The sequence below is a fragment of the Ostrea edulis genome, chromosome 1, assembly GCF_947568905.1.
Source record: "Ostrea edulis chromosome 1, xbOstEdul1.1, whole genome shotgun sequence".
Taxonomy (NCBI): Eukaryota; Metazoa; Mollusca; class Bivalvia; order Ostreida; family Ostreidae; genus Ostrea; species Ostrea edulis.
Genome location: NC_079164.1, coordinates 97,812,192 through 97,830,325, shown reverse-complemented (window position 1 = coordinate 97,830,325; position 18,134 = coordinate 97,812,192). Strand labels below are relative to the sequence as shown.

At 37.0% G+C, this 18,134-nt stretch overlaps 1 protein-coding gene across 1 annotated transcript; it reads left to right on the top strand.

Annotated features, from left to right (window-relative positions):
• Nucleotides 1-2,432: 2,432 nt before the first annotated feature.
• On the top strand, nucleotides 2,433-16,567 carry LOC125671725 (uncharacterized). Its single transcript, XM_056139780.1, has 4 exons — nucleotides 2,433-2,646; nucleotides 6,467-7,106; nucleotides 10,903-10,950; nucleotides 11,477-16,567. Exons 2-4 carry the CDS (start codon nucleotides 6,494-6,496, stop codon nucleotides 15,259-15,261), a joined length of 4,446 nt encoding a protein of 1,481 aa, XP_055995755.1. The 5' UTR covers nucleotides 2,433-2,646; nucleotides 6,467-6,493; the 3' UTR covers nucleotides 15,262-16,567.
• The last annotated feature ends 1,567 nt before the right edge of the window (nucleotides 16,568-18,134 follow it).

Genomic DNA, 18,134 nt, shown 5'->3' with positions numbered 1-18,134 from the left:
TAAATAACATTATATTGCAATAAAAGTTTACCTTTTAAATGGTTTATTAAGTACGTGTAGATACATGTAATTCTAAGTGGATAGATATGATTTCAATGAATAGCAGATCCTGTCAATGCATCATGATATTTATTTTGGGAGAAAATTAAAGAAATACATGTATGTATACGACAAGCGGGGATGAGACCCCTATTTTCCACAAATGATATCCAATTCCACTGGTTATTTCTGTCATTAAGTAGCATCAATAAAAAGACTTTACTACCCGATAACCCGTGCACACATTGTTTTCCAGATCGTTTTAATTAAGCGATTCCCATACAAACAAAAACCCGAAACCGCAGTCCAAAAACCCAGAACCACCAATGCTGTGTTGAGCCCAGTGAATTCGCTATGTCTGAAATCAAATATGTACAACCTTCATGGGGTCAAGTGCTGTCTGACGCGTTTCATACCGATTGTTAGGCCGTTCTTGACACACTGCTTTGACTACGGATTACTCCTTTTACCTGATCAAGATACATGTATGGGGTTCACGGCGGGTGTGACCAGTCGATAGGGATGCTTACTCCTCCTAGACACCCGATCCCACCTCTGGTACATATGCATGTCCAGGGGTCCGTGAATGCTCAACTCTCTATTTTGTCATGCTTATAGGAGTTATAAGATTGATCACTGTCTGTTATCTTCACCTGATTAAGTTAATATTTCACAATGGGCGAAAATATTTGTTGCTACATTAGGTGCCAATGAATAGAAAAGGTTAATTATATCAAATCGGTGTCTCTAGCGTAATATTTCTGTTGGAATCTGAATTTTCGCATGTTATTTAGTCTTTTGAAAAGATGATGTGTATGTCAATTATTTTACATATTGCACATATTGACCTGCATTGCAATTACAGTACTCAAATGTACACCAAAATGATTATCAGGCACGTAGTAACAGGGACATCTGCCTCTCCCCACTTTTTTCCCACAACCTACTTTTTGGCCGGGTTGCACAACGAGCAAACGGCTTATAGAATGTTGAATGACGTGTGGGCGTCCCTGTAATAGGGTACCTACCCCTCTCACACCACTTACTTGACGTTCCTCAAACTTTGTACAGTTGTTATGGATGAAAGGCGAAGATAACGAACAGTGACCAATCTCATAACTCCTATAAGCAATACAAAACAGAGAGTTGGGCAAACACGGACCCCTGGATAACCAACTCCTCTCACACCTCTAATTTAACGACCCTCAAACTTTAAACAGTTGTTATGGATTGATTGAAGATGTACATGTACATCTGCCTTTTTAAAAGTATCACTTATTATTCGAAAAATACGGTACCTAGTTTTGTTATCAATTCCTCTTACAGCATTTATTTGACATCCTTCAAATTTTGCACAGCTGCTATGGAAGCATTGAAGATGTGCATGTGGGATTTTTTTTGTTTGGATTTTTTCTTTGAAAAATTTACATGTACATGGTGTTGTTGAACTTTTGTCATTTTATGCATGGTGCCTACTTTGTGTAACCAACTCCTCTCACAGCTTTTACTTACCATTTTTCAGACCTTGTACATTATAGATGTTATAAAAACATTGAAAATATACTTGTGACATTTTTTTTTAAATCTTCTACATTTGATATATCTTTTTTCAGGTATGTTTTGTATTGCTGCCTCTATGATAGATAACATATTTCAAAGCAACCTGGTCATTTCTATTCTTGAATCGATTTTTCTATTATCATTTCATACAAAAGTTTATATATAGATAGGCTGGTGTCAAGGATCAACCCTCCCCCTTACGTACCTGATCATATTTATATTACCACATGCTTTTAACGTGGTAATGTGTCTCGGTATCTGTTGTTTTATTTTACAGATCTGAAATTCTCAATGTATCATGAATTTGGACAGAATTGAACATCGGTTGCAACCCCCTTCCCCAACTCTACAATTTGACGAAATGTTCATTTCAGAGGGAGTTCCTCATAAACTCGAAGGAACTAAACCTTGTTCTCATCATAGATATAATACAACTTGTTAAAACTCAGCATGTTAAAGGATTTGGTGCCAACGCTTTTCTATACCGTTTTTGTTAATGCTATTTCATGTGAAGCTTAGGACCAAAACGACAAGCATGTACCAAACTTCTGGTGTAAGAGGGGTAACTGCAAACTGCAGCTTGTGTGCCTCCATCTGGCTCTTTTAGTACTTATAGTACTTTGATATTTATTCAATAAAGTAAAGTAAAGTAAATTTTATTTAAAGTCGGCACTATATACATTCAACATATCAAACACAAGCTCTGTAGAGCTTTTTAACCGACTGTTTAGATCTGATTAAGACGCAGCGGATGCGTTTTAATATACCATTAAACAGAATATGTACTAATCTAGATTATAAAGATGCCCTGAAAATCGACGCTTAATAATGCATGTTTAACGGATAAAGGAAATATGGCCCAAATAGGACAACTTCGCTAGCCAAGGGTGGTGATCCATGGAAATACCAGAATACGTCACATTTCCTGGTTACGACAACTCAAACAAGGAACCAGAAATATCTTTCTTGTCTAGTGGATCAGAACTTTGTGATGGGCATAGGAATGACAAAAAAACGATAAACAGTTATCAAAGACGACACAATCAGGTAACTATATTAATGAGTGAGAATATAAAAAAAAAAAAAAGGAACTCCGATTTCTATTTTAATTCCGTTTGATTTTTAGTGCTATTGATTGTATATCGTCTCGAGAATAGGAGTGGTAGGTCCTTATAAATACAAATGTTATTTTGAAAACCCCATATCTTAATGAAGGTATGTTTTATACACCGGTGCCGGGGTTTTAATGTAGCAACATAAACAACGGATACATATCTCTATAGGTACTTACAGGTGTTCGCCTTACGGCTGCATCTAGATTGGGCCCAGTTAATACCCAAAGTGATTACTAATATATTACAAATTGTGAATCAATATACGTGTTAGAATCATTAGCTGACATCGACAAAACACACACGGCTGTTACAGATTCTGCATGCTATAAGTTCTATATGCATGGATTCTCGGGTGAAATCACACTAGGTTTATAAAGAACAAATTTAAGCTATTCCATACCATGGTGGAATATTCTAATGAACAGCTTTTATTCTACTCAAAATTACAGGGCCATCTATGGTTATTCGGGGCTTTTGTTCTTTGAAAAATACTTAATCAAAACACCGAATGGTGTTTTCTCGTGTCTGCTGTTGAAATCATTGCGGAAAAAGAAAGATCAACTGTGCATCAAAAATATATAGTTCTGGCACGGATCAAAGAAATAGTCTATAATCAAATGTTGTTGTTGTGTGTGGGGGGGGGGGTGGGGGGTGTTAGAAATTTCCCTGTTGTGACGACGCTAATGTCATTACATAATCAAAGATATCAAAATTCTTTTGATTGGCTCAAAGAAATTCCAAAATAAACATGATTTGGTGTATCACTATATAGATCACGGATGTCGGTCTGAAGAGAGAGGGAGGAGGATTCAATATTGAACTGTTTGGATTTTGAATTAAAAACACACCTAACATTCATGTTTCACTGAAGAGTTTGTTTGAAAATTTTCTCGCGAAATCAAAGGGTTATGGTTGTAATTCATTGTCTGATGGGATCCGCCCGCGTACAACAGCTAAGTATACCTCCATCTTAGTTATACACATCACCGGAAGTCAATTAGAAAGAGGGGGCTACCTAGTATTATTAAATAATATACAGGCGGAGTAACTAAAGTCATTCATTGATGATAAGTAGAGTGTGTAGCGAAGTCTTTGATAAATGTACTTTTGGCGAAAGTGTTGGAGGCTAAGAGAGTTATGAAAAGTTTAGGTTACATCTGCTCCATTGGTTATCAAATTCTCAATTATCACCAGTGTGTAAAATATGATTCTTTGTGTTTCATAGCATATTTCTTTATGATATTCATACAATAAACACCTGCAGATTCCGACCATCATATAGTCAAAATCCCAGCACTACTTTGTCAACACAACCTGTTACATCTGTAAGTACAATACTATTTTACCTTAATTACGAAACATCTAATTACATAAATTGATTGTCTCCATATAGGGGTTTCATAATTAGCCGCTGTCCAGGTATTCAGACGACAGGTGGTTTAAAACTACTGTGTGATATGCATAATCTTTCATGCATACCGAATTTATCACGATGTTTATATATATGCTTATGTACACGATAGATCATCCCTGTTCCGATTGTGATGAGACAAAACAAAGGCTCCATAGAAAAACCCCAACCATTGATTTTTGTAAATATAAAACATTTAAATCCACTGCTTTGTAAATTGTGCATTTAAAGGCATTACATTGATATTATAAATTTAGAATAAATAGAACAGGTTTTATCTATTTGTATCAATTGTGTATGCTCACTGAGGAGACGACTAAACATTCATTAACTATCAAACTTAATTATCAAATTTGACTACAAATTCATTAATTAACATGTGTCCTTGTACACGGGTATAACCTTTCATCTAAGTATGCTTTATGCCAAGTTTGGTTCCCTAGACATTTGCATGTAAAACTTTGTTCCCCTTTGTGGCCCCTTCCTAACCCCGGGGATCTTCTTTTTTTTACAAACTTGAATCTTCACTTTGTCAGAAAGCTTTCATGTACAAATTTCAACTTTTCTGGCCCAGTGGTTGTTGAGAAGATTTTTAAATTACCCCACTCTATAATTGCATTTTTGTGATTATTTCTCCTTTGTAGGGAGCATGGTCCTTCATTTGAACAAATGTAAATCGACTTCACCTATGGATGATTTGTATCAAGTTTGATTGAAATTGACTCAGTGGTTCTTGAGAAGAATATTTTCCTATAGATCAACATATAAAACGTTGACCCCTAATATGGCCCCACCATACCCCCGGGGGCTATGAACTGAACAAATCTGAATCAATATTATACCAGGAAGCTTTCAGGTTAATCTCCTCTCTTGTGGCTTGGTAATTCTTGAGAATATTTTTAAAGATTTCCCCCATATATTCGCATGTAAAACTTTGGTCCCCTACAGTGGCCCACCCTACCCAAAGGGGTCATTATTTTGACAAACTTAAATTTACGGTATGTAAGGAGACTGTCATGTAAATTGGAGCTTTTTTGACCCAGTAATTCTTGAGAAAAATTTTAAATGATCCCACCCTATTTTTGCATTTTGGTGATTATATCCCCTTTGAAGGGGACATGGCCCTTCATTTGTTCAAACTTGAATCCCCTTCACCCAAAGTTACTATGTGCCAAGTTTGGTTGAAATTAGCCCAGTGGTTTTGGCCATGGAGAAGAAGATGAAAATGTGAAAAGTTTACGACGACGCCGACAGACAACAGACAAAATTCCAATCAGAAAAGCTCACTCGAGCTTAAATTTCATGAAACACGTGTATGACGGCGTGAAGCGTCACAGCCCATACCCTCGTGTACCTTCAAAATTTATAAGTATTCCTTTTTTAATTGAAATGTTCATCGACAGAAAACCGTGGGGAAGAATATGAAGATTGCAGGTTACTTTTTGTAAATAAAGTATATAATTATTATTACTATTAGTAGAAAATTCCTCAAACTTCTGCGAAGGTTAATTGTTCAGGCCAAAATATTACGGAGAAAATCCACAACTGAAATAATATTCTATTTTCTTTATTTTGAAAATGACCAATTTCTAAATATCAATTAGTAATGATAATTTTCTGTAACTGAAGAAATATCAACCATAGATAAGTCCGCACCGTGATACGAGTTACATTTACATTACTAATAAAATTCTTTTGTTTTATTATATAGGCAAACTATCACAAATTTAAGACTTGTGCTTGATGGTTAAGACAGATTTTTAACGTCATATCAAAAAGACATGTGAGCCATCTCTACATATGATACATCAATAATTTGACACGGCCATTACATGAACGGGGCTCGAACCCCTAGGTTACAAAGCGAATGCTGTACCATTGAGCAACCGCGACTGGTGTTTAAATTTTAAAATTAATTCCAAGGAATTGTGACTTTGTTGCAACAAATTTGAGTTGGAAAAGAATGCACAACAAAATTAATGCAGTTGAGCACTGTTGCTCAGATGAGTGATGGGAAAATAAGAATTAAGAATAAAAATAAGAAATAAGAATACATGTAAATATATAAAAATACTGCAAAAACAAGAAGTTAGAATTAAAAATAAGAAATAAAAATAGAAATAATAAAATAGAATTGTGGCACTGATATCCCTCCATAGTGATGATGCCTGTGTTAACTTGTTTGTCGTTAGACAGAACACAGACTTGTTTGAGATCCTAATGAAACATATTAATGCCCTCCATAGAAGAAAGGCATATATATTTACTAAACATATAATGGAGCTACACTATTCAAAACATGCATTAAAGTAACTATTCATGTTTTCATTTCCCTTCACAGATTGGCGCTCCAAGTTGATAAAAGGTCATGGCGAGTTCCTATGCATCAACACCAGAGACAACGAACGCTAACAGAGCTTGCCGTGTCGTACTCGGTCCCTGTACGGATGGACTCCGTGACACGCTGCGTCACTATGTCCCGCCTCCATCATTTCCTCACATCATCAAACAAAACGAACGTAAGCTTCCTCGACTGACAGCAGTTCAACGTGACCTCATTTTACCTCGACATGGCAGTTATACTGGGAACTATGACGATATGGACATTTCATTATTGTATATCTTATTGAGAAACATAACCGGCATATCCCCTCACTCCAAGGGCTGGGGCAACGATCCAGACCCCCGTGACACGAGTCTCTCTGCCAACATCGAGATAATTCGATTGGCCCGGAATCGCTGTGTTCACTGTTCTGTTCCTTTTATGTCCAACACAGACTTTAACTCCATCTGGTCCACCATTAGATCAGTTATGGTGGATCTGGATGACTTCCTCGGGAATGGAAAGAAATATGAAAAGGCGGTGGATTTCCTACGTCACGAGTCGATGGACCCTGAACATGACCTACATTACGAAGAAAAACTGAGGAAGCAGGTGGAGGAAGATACCAAAACGAGGGAAATGGTGGTCAAGCTTGAGAGTAAGTCAAGATTCTGTAATATATTTTATATTATTGGAATATAACTATCGTATCAGTGTATTGGTTAGTTATGATCAATACGATGATTAAGACACCTGAGGAGGGCTCGGTGAATATTGTACTCCTCAGGTGTCTAAATCATCGTATTGACCTCAAAAACAGCAATAATTGTCTTATTATATGATTAAATGATTAAAAAATCCTTCAAGATTGTTATTTGCTTTAATTGATTTAATCTTAGCCGAACCCAGTGAGAAACGCGGAATTTCATTGGACGGCAAAAATAAGTATAATCGATCGCGTCAAATTGGAAGTTCCCGACCTATGTTTGGTCCTATGTGGAAAAAATAATTTCTTATGTTCACCTGGAAGGTCACGTGCATGTAAACATAACGTAGTATGATTTCTACATTGTTGGATCTCAGCCAATTAGAGAGCTAGGAATTATTCAATCATATAATATCATATATTATACTTTTATGTTAATTACTTATCGTATAACGGTGTAACTTTAAAATGTAGCAAATTATATTCTGTTATTGCATCATACATGTACCTATATATATATATATCTGTATCTATCGCAAGCTCGTGCATTTTTTACAGCCAATTCATGCCAATATTCACCAATATAACTTCAATAACCCTATATTATATGATGGAATAATTTTATATATAGTCACAGAAGAAGGGAGGATAAAAGCGTCAAGAAAAGGCCTAAATTTTGCAGCCCTTCACCGGCAATGGTGACGTCTCCATATAAGTGAAAAATTCTCGAGTGGGACATTAAACAATATGTAATCAATCAATCAATCAACCAAATTTCTTTATTGTGGCGGAATGAAAAATGTTTGTATTTGTCAGTGTCTTGCCTGCATTTAAAAGAAATAACGACATCAAAGGTAGCTCACATTCAAATCGCTTAATTTTATACGAAGCTTGAGTTAAAAACATGATTGATTGTTTTAAGGGGGGAATGAGTCATCGTCACAATGGCGGTAATTCCGGTGAAACTTCGTAAACAGGAATATCTCAAAAGACAAAATGAGATCTGGAGTATGCAATTGAAAATTGGTGAAATTCAATTTTCTTTAAAAAGTGAATTAAAAAATTTGAAAAATAAACGACAAATACTTGTGATCTGGGGTTATGACCGATGTTTCTATAAATATATGGGGTATTAGTACAGTAAAAATCACCAGGTGTATCATTCCACCTTAAGAAATTAATCTCATAATTCTTTTCTTGATGGCGGTATCATGGGGAAAATTGGACGGATTTTTTTTTTTCATCAATGCGCTACGCAGAACATAAGAGACATATGTACATCTTCTTGTATCGTACTAGTAGCATTTCCTTCCACTGCGGGGAAGGGGGGGGGGGTACTTTACAGGGGTGGATGAAAGGGGGTGACTTAACCTAAAGTTGATCTATCCAATCCGGTCCATATCCTTCCTGTGGCCCCGCGCACCTCCACTGGGTGCCTGCTATGTCTTCCTGCATAGCAATCTCACCCCTGGGACTGCCCCGACAACTGCGAAATGACTCTGCCTAACCCACAAGACCAATCTATCCAAGCAAAAGCCCTAACCTAAGTCAACGACTACACAAAAAAATCGAAGTCAGAGACCTTCGTACTTTGGCATTTTATTGAAAATGAATATTAATGGAAAACTAACAACTCAACTTGATGGCAAACGGGAATTTTTTTAGCTTCTCCATCGTCAATTTCCCATATTTATAACGATATTCCATTATCATCTGCATATGGTGTTTTTATCTCTCTCAACTGATTCGATATGAATGAGTTTGTTCCGCGTATTATCAGTTTGTAAATCGAGGCAGGCTACTGACAAACTAGTTGATGTTACAGAGGTTTCAACAGTCTCGTTTTAAGTCAGCATTTCGCAAATTCTATGGTCATTATAACGATCTAGTTCGTCAATACAACCTCGCATTGGGTAAAATGCTGTCTGACGTGTATCATACCGATTGTCAGGCCGTTCTTAGCACACTGATTTTGACTCCGGATTAAGTTCCGTTTACCTGTTCAAGACATAGGACTCACGGCGGGTGTGACCAGGTGTGACCAGTCGACATAGGATACTTAATCACCCTAGGCATCTGATTTCACCTCTATTTCATCCTGGGGTCCGTGTTTGCCCAACTCTCTAGTTTGTATTTCTTATAGGAGTTATGAAATTGATCACTTTTTGAGACCCCCACCCCCCTCAAAAAGTGTACATCAACCATTTTCGAATTCCCAACAAGAAGATCGACAATCAAGTTTATGAACAATTTAGTTCAAACAATGAGTTCTTTAATATTGGTACCCCTATTTCTTGTTATATATGAATGATATAATATTTTATAAATGTGCAAATCTTGTGTATGTAATAGATTTTTGTTTTTATAGAAAAAAATAATGATGTCTCTGTCGTATCTTGTCGTCTTTTCACGATAAAATAAAACCGAACTCCGCAGATACGAAATAAATCCGGAAGAGAAAAAAAAGAGTGTACGGTAAAATTGTCGATTTGACCGTTAATGCCCATAGGACTCTTGTATTTTTTTTAAAAAAATTTAAAACTTAATACTTTTCATTCTTTAATATAAAGTAATTAGCACATTTTTAATATTTGATGGAATTGTACATTAACGTTTTGTTCATGTTGATGTTACTTAGGGGAGAGTTGCAATGTAAGAACCTTTAACCCCTTATGGTTTGTTGAACTTTGAATCAAGTGTCATATGAAACTTAATCATTTCCTTGTGTGTTTTATGAATACCTACAAACTTTGTTTCACTGCTTTCACTGTTGAACCGCATTTTAAAGAATTATGGATTGTTGCATTTGCACATTTTCCACAATTTATTGTCAGCATGTGATGTATTGTACAGCAATCTCAGAATGTCTGTTTCTTATGATGTCATCATCTATTTACAGATAGAATAGAAGAAACTGCAGAGGAAGCCAATAGATTGGATGGTACAGTATACACTTATATGTATGAATATTGATGAAATTGACACAGAGTATATAATGCAAAAATAGAGTGGGGTCATTTAAAAATCTTCTTCTCAAGAACCACTGGGCCAGAGGAGCTGAAATTTTCATGAAAGCTTCCTGACATAGTGCATATTCAGGTTTGTTCAAATCATAGCCCCCGGGGTAGATTGGGGCCACAATAGGGGATCAAAGTTTTACATAGACATATATAGGAAAAATCTTTAAAAATCTTCTTCTCAAGAACCAATGAGCCAGAAGAGCTGAGATTTACATGAAAGCTAATTCCTGACATAGTGCAGATGCAAGTTTGTTCAAATCATGGCCCCCGGGGTAGGTTGGGGCCACATTAGGGGATAAACATTTTACATAGCAATATATAGGGAAAATCTTTAAAAATCTTCTTCTCAAGAACCAATGACTGACTTACTTACTACCCGGGGGTAGGTTTGGGCCACAATAGGGGACCAAAGTTTTACATGGGACCTTTGAAAATCATCCTCTCAAGAACCAATGGGCCAGAGGAGCTGATTTTTATATGAAAGCTTCCTGACAAGTTTGTAAAATTCATGGCCTCCAGGGGTAGGTTGGGGCCACAATACGGACTAAGGTATTACATGCAAATATAAATGGAAAGTCTTCAGATATTATTAGCCAAGGTAACACAGGTGAGCGATGTGACCCTTGGGCCTCTTGTTATTCTTTATAGCATTTAGGAGATTGATCACTGTTCGTTATCTTCACCTTTTCATGATGAAGAGGAAATCATTTTCTTTTCTTTGTTTTTAGATGAAATGAAGAAACTAACAAAGTCCCCCATTCCCCCAAATGTGAGAGGTATGTTACTAGAATAACCAATTATTACTGAGTACAATGATTTCTTAATTTAAGTTTGGTGGTATCAGTTACAGATTAAGTTGATGACGCTTAGTGATCTACAATTGCCCTTTAACTTTGAAACATTTATAAAATTCATGTTGTTTTAGTTTCCAAGTTGCATTCGAACAGCTGTCTATTTAATTAAGAAAAACCAAGTCTTCTTCCAATGGATATCCACAGAACAGAAAAATTGTAACCTTGTATTAAATCTTCTTTGCATATTGAAGAATTTGGTATATTCACAAGTTCTGGATTAAAAATTCTACAGTGATGTTTTCCACTTATGGTTCATTTATATTTGACCTCGAAAATAGGTCAATGTCAAAGACAAGTGTTTTTCTTTTAGAAACCACGACCTTACATTGTTTTAGATTTGATATTAGTTCCATTGTGGTATCTATATATTCCATTCCAGTGCATTTGAAGTATCATGAAATAACATATGATCATTGATATTCAGCTGTTTCGTAACATTTAATTTCAGAGCAATACAATATTGATATTCAGAAATGGAGAGAGGAAGACAAGCTTTACTATGAAACCCACAGCTTTCCGTCAGTAATGGAGAAAGTGAGAAACCAACCTTACGTAACGTTTGTTGGTGTGTCCGGGTCTGGGAAATCTGCCACGGCTCACCACATCGCCCTCAAGCTCCAGGAGGAAGGTTACGAAGTTGTACCAACCAAAGACGTTAGGAAGATGGAGGATTATGGTGACCCTAGGAATCCGCAGGTTTTTGTTATTGATGATGTGGTGGGTGTCTTTGGCCTTCAGAAAACTAAATTAGATGTGCTGATTAATTATGAACAGAAAATAACAGAACCTTGCATGGTTAAGTCTAAAACTTTGATGACATGTAGAGAGGCTGTGTTCAATGAGATGTTACCTAACAAACCATTCCTTACCAAAGAAGAGACTGTAATTAGGTTACACAGTTCCGATAAAGCATTAGATAATAATGACAAAAAACAGATTCTCCGAAAGTATGGTTTAAATGTAAATCTAATATCGTCTACATTGCTGAAGTTAACATCTTACATGTTTCCTTTTCTTTGTAAATTGTTTTCAAAGGACACAAAATTCCAAGCTCTTGGTTCGAAGTTTTTCCTGAATCCAGTCCAATGTATCATTGATGAACTTAATGATATGCAAAGGGAGAACAAACTGAATTATGCAACACTTGTTTTGTGCATGTTAAATGAAAACAGCCTCTCCAAAGATATTTTCAAACATGAAAAGTTTATTGATAAGAAAAACAATACTTTGGAAAACTGCAGATTAGAGCTCAACACTGATACTTTCAAGTTTATGGATGCTTTGTCAGCAATGGAGAAGACCTACACAAAACAGTGTGGTGCACAGTACACATTTATACATGACTCCATGTTTGAAATATGTGCTTATCAGTATGGCAAACAGTTTCCTGAACAAATATTGTTGTATATGAGTAGTAGTTATATTGCTAATTATGTCAAACCACAGACAAGTGAACCAGCAAATGATAACCAAATGAAAGAAAAACGAAGTGATTTTCAATCTATTGAGGGAGATGATGATGGTAGGAACGATAGTGATGGAAAAGAGAAAGAGAGCGAATCTCAATCTATTGAGGGGGGTGAGGGTAGCAGTGATAGTGATGGAAAAGAGAAACAGAGCGAATCTCAATCCATTGAGGGGGGTGAGGGTAGCAGTGATAGTGATGGAAAAGAGAAACAGAGCGAATCTCAATCTATTGAGGGGGGTGAGGGTAGCAGCGATAGTGACGGAAAAGAGAAACAGAGCGAATCTCAATCTATTGAGGGGGGTGAGGGTAGCAGTGATAGTGACGAAAAAGAGAACCAGAGCGAATCTCAATCTATTGAGGGGGGTGAGAGTAGCAGTGATAGTGACGAAAAAGAGAACCAGAGCGAATCTCAATCTATTGAGGGGGGTGAGGGTAGCAGTGATAGTGATGGAAAAGAGAAAGAGAGCGAATCTCAATCTATTGAGGGGGGTGAGGGTAGCAGTGATAGTGATGGAAAAGAGAAAGAGAATGTTTATAAAAACAATGAGAGAGAAATATCGTCTGATCTTTGTATAAGGTTACGTGAGGATCTGTACCCACTGTTAGCTGAGAGATTGTACAGAGACATACAGAACATGGAGCTGTATGATGTTTTCAGGAATCAGGTTTTAAAACATCCCCAGGTGTGTCAGGCTTTTATTGATGTGTTAGAGACAAAATCATACACGGAATTGAAATTCTTGTTTTTGTCCAGTCAGGAAAACGTAGATAAGATAGTGAGTAAACAAAAGTGTGTGGTGAGGGAGAGTTGGGAGTGGGGTGAGTGGGAGATACAGAAGATGCTGGTAGATGAGACGTATAAACAAAACATGCACATAGGCGATGACGAGAATGAATACATGTACAGAAGTAGTGACGAGAGAAAACAAGAATACACGTACAATGTGAGAGTGATCGGGTGGGTGATTTACAATGGACATCATCATATCCTACAGTTCATAGTACAGCAAAGTGAACAACACGAGGATATAAGTGAATTATTTAGGATAACAGGTAATACTCCATATCAATCTAAATCCGGTATATATACATGTACGAAACAGCAAAACAAAACAGATATGCTTCAAGAACAGATCAGACTACTAGTATTGAGTTGTTACAGTGGTGATGTACAGACAGTCAGGGTTCTGCTTCATGTTTGTGAAGATGCTTGTATTCATTTTAATTCGATTTACATGCATGTTTCACCTCTTGTTGTTGCATGTGAAGGAGGGCATGTGAATATAGTGAAGGAGCTGGTGAAGGCGGGGGTTGATGTCAATGGAGAGTGTAGGCGAGGGGATACACCACTGATAGCTGCATGTACGGGAGGACATTTGAGTGTAGTAAAGGAGCTGGTGAAGGCGGGGGTTGATGTCAATCCTAAGGATAGACATATAAATTCAGCACTGATGACTGCATGTTATGGAGGACATGCAAGTGTGGTGAGGGAACTGGTGAAGGCCGGGACTCATGTCAATCTACAGGATGAATGGTGGGATACACCACTGATTAAGGCATGCTTTGAGGGACACGTGAGTGTGGTGAAGAAGCTGGTGAAGGCAGGGGCAGAAGTCAATCTACAAAATAAACATGGGAATACACCATTGATAGCTGCGTGTATTAAAGGACATGTGGGTACAGTGGGGCCCTATGCTCCCCAACGAGTGAAAAGGAATAAGTCAAGTCAATTGAGTACGGTGAAGGAACTTGTGAAGGCGGAGTCTGATGTCAATCTACAGAATGAACAGGGGAATACACCACTTATAACTGCATGTGAAGGAGGACATGCAAGTGTGGTGGAGGAGCTGTTGAAGGCTGGCGCTGATGTCAGCCTAGAGAATGATATGGGGATTGTACCACTGGTATCTGCATGTGAAAGAGGACATGTGATTGTGGTGAAAAAACTCATCAAGGCGGGGGTAGATGTTAATCTACATGGAAAATTTGAAAAAACACCACTGATTGCAGCATGCGATGGAGGACATGTGAGTATGGTACAGAAGCTGGTGAAGGCGGGGGCTGATGTCAATCTACAGGTTTATTGGGGGGATAAACCACTCTTACAGGCAGTACGATATTGCCCTCTATCAACAGTGAAATGTCTAGTGGAACATGGAGCTGACTGGGATACTCAAGTTCCTGATGTCCATGTGTCAGCAGTATATAGAGCATTAATACTGAACAAACCAGATATAGTGAAATATCTCATACAGAAACAAAATAAAATCACTCCAGGTAAGTTTAATGGAAATTTACATCTATTTAACTGTCTGGTGGACATCAGACATGCTGGAGTTAAAACAGACAGTAGGGATGATGTGGTGGTGACAGACACTTCAGTGTGGTGTATGGATAAATTGAAAGATGATTGGAATATAATATGTGGGGAAGAATGTGATGTACTGCGTAACATGTTGTGTGTAGGTCTGGATGCCAATCAGAGGGTGCAGTTGTATAATGAACGCAATAATGATAGGTCTGACATCAGACCTCTGTTGTATACACTGATAGATGAGTGGGGTTGTATTTGTTTTACGAAGGAAAAGGCGAGGGTCCTGCTGGAAGCGGGGCCGAACTTCAATGTCAGGGTAAGATATAGAGAGCATGACTCCGTGTTAGACAGGGAAGGTGTGTCTGTACTAGAGAGGATAAGGCAAAATACTAGTATTCGGAGGGATAAAATGTGTGAAATAAAGAAACATGTCAGAAGACACTCGGTATAGTCCCTGGTAGAATTCTAGAGAGTTGTTGTTACTGAGTACAAGAGTGAGATGAGTGAAATAAAGAAACTTATACCATAGTTTGGCGTGCTTTCTTTTGTTAAAAGTGTGGGTTATCTGTACATAACCCACACTTTTCTTCAAACCCCGCCCACATTCTCGAAAAAAAAAACCAACATCATTGTCCACTGTATGAAGTTCCTCCAGATCAAAATTGCACATATCAAACACACGGATAACTGACTCGGACTAGGTTCTCCAAATACATTATAGATATTCGCACTGAATCTCACTTATACCTTTATACAAGATAATATCGTCAATGGTCTTGTCCCAAAGACTTTCTATTTCCATATTCTCAAGTCGAGAAACACGTGTAGATAGAAATACGGGTATAATTTATAAAGAGTTTTATAAAAGACCCAGTCACGTGATAAGAACGCGTTTGAGAGATAAACTTGTTTAGCGGACAGAGTGAATCAGACTTGTGTTTCTTTTATGGTTTTGAATCTTACAATTCTTAATCTTTTTTCTCTCTCGTATGTTTCACCATTTTTTTTTTAATCTGTTGTATATATATGTAAATGTTTTTCCAGCCAATTTAGTCAAAATATGTATTAGAATGAAGGATATCAAATAGGATTTTTTTAAAAATAACCACCATCATCAGTTGAATATATTGCTAATAATACTAAACTATGGTACAAGTCACTTAGCCCATATAATATTGTTGATTATGTTCAGATACCCGATTGGCGTGGTCATAATGACACTCGGGAGTTACGCTCCCTCGTGTCATTATGACCACACCCATTGGGTATCTGCACATAACTAACAATATCATATGGGGTAACTACTACATGTCAGAAGACGCTCTGTATAGTCCCTGATAGAATTCTAGAGAGATGTTGTTACAGAGTACAAGAGAGAGATGTGTGAAATAAAAACACATGTCAGAAGACATTGTGTATATAGACACTAAGATAGGTGTCCGAGACATAATATTACACAGGTATTTGTTCACATTTGTCAGTAGATGTACCGAGTATAAAATCTGATAGGCTACTAACTAAATATCTTTGTACAATATCCTATTAAATAAATTGTCCAGCACGTCTGTTGCGTTTCCATGTATTTGCGTACAAAATAAAGTCTTTAACATAATCGACACTTTCTCAAAGTTTCCTGTCCGTTAAGGAAAATAAAACTGTGTTTAACCTTAAAGGTCCCTGACATTTTTAGTCTTTTTGTATCAAATTATGTTAATTATTGATTAATGTATATATGTGTATTGCTTAATGTTGTTTTGTTATTATGTAATTTACGATTGAAATAAATCATGAATATTCTGCATGTGTGTATTTTATCAAGGTGTTTTCAATACATGTATTCTGATAATTAAGTCTCCCACTACTTTTACACCCCATTGGTAGATGTGTGTGAATAAGCAGTAAAGCTATGCAGGGCGGGTTTTTTCGTGCTTCAGAAAAAAACCCACATTTGAAAAAATATGTAATATATGTAGACCTACCTTATGTCTAGTGCAGGGGCGGATCCAGTAATTGCGGTGGGGGGTAACTTTATGAGGTAGGGGGTCTGGGGCCGCCTTGAGCCCCCCCCCCCCCCCCCCCCGAAGCTCCTGGATTTACAGGGCTTGAAATATGTCTCCTATGTAGTAATTTTCAATTAGGTGAAATCATAAAATGACGCAAATTTTAAGGGTTTTCCGAACAAATGTAAGTTCTCCCAATAAAAGTAATTCCATACCTCAAAAGATTTTGTCATTTATTTCTCCGAGAGTGGAAGAAATCATTGTTTCTTTTATCGTTTACATTTTTCTAAACAAGAGACCACGATTTACCTTAAATTTGAAATTTGAGGGGGGGAGGGTAACTTTGATAAGAAAGAACAACAATGTGGGTGATGTAAATACATGGCTTAAACAGCAGATAAAATTATCGCTTGATATTTCATTTATTCATGCTTTAAAAACTCATTTTATATAACTACGCATCTTCGCAAGACAAGTGTCCGATTCGCATACTCAGATGAGAGTGAGCGAATCGGACACTTGGCTTACTCAGATGAGAGTGAGCGAATCGGACACTTGGCTTACTCAGATGAGAGTGAGCGAATCGGACACTTGGCTTGCGAAGATGATAACTACTAGACAGCTTAATAAATTCAAATCTCAATAGAAACTCAGTTGGGTTGAGTCTACATACACGTATTCTAGTTTATTGAAATGTGCAGTATTTTTCAGAAGAATAAACGACACAATTCAATGATTTCCTTAATTAATTCTTCTTTACGGTGAATGGTCATTTGCTGATGTAATAAAAATAATTTAAAGTTGATGCTTTAAAAATTGCGTTTCCTTAATTTCAGTTTATATGTTACTGCAGGAACCGGTAATTTTGTTTGTAATAATGATATTAGGGGTCTATACTATACCACCCCTTTTAAAATTAAGGGTTGTTTTTCCATTGAATAGGGGGTGGTATAGTATGGACTCCTAATATCATTATTACAGACAGAATTACCGGTTCCCGTGATGTTACGCACATAGCATCACAGGTACTTGTTTCATACATGGGTCCCCTCCTTAATAATACCATATGGAGCAAGTGCCTGTGCATAGCATGTTTCTCATTTATCATGTATTTAAACAATCATGAAATATTGGATTAGTTATCATTTACATTATATTTGTAAATTTATTTCGTTGAATTCTCAGCGAAATTCGTTTATAATTCCTTTAGAGCTTTTCAAACCATTTTGATCCACCTCAATGTCTCAAAACTAAAAACTTATAGCATATAGCAATTGCGCATGCTCAATATCTGGTCTTCGGCAGGTGTACTATCTCGAGTTTT

Coding starts and splice junctions, on each gene's coding strand:
- LOC125671725 (XM_056139780.1), top strand. CDS start 6,494: ATGGCGAGTTCCTATGCATCAACACCAGAGACAACGAACGCTAACAGA. Junction 7,107..10,902: donor AATGGTGGTCAAGCTTGAGA/GTAAGTCAAGAT, acceptor CTTTGTTTTTAG/ATGAAATGAAGAAACTAACA. Junction 10,951..11,476: donor CATTCCCCCAAATGTGAGAG/GTATGTTACTAG, acceptor ATTTAATTTCAG/AGCAATACAATATTGATATT.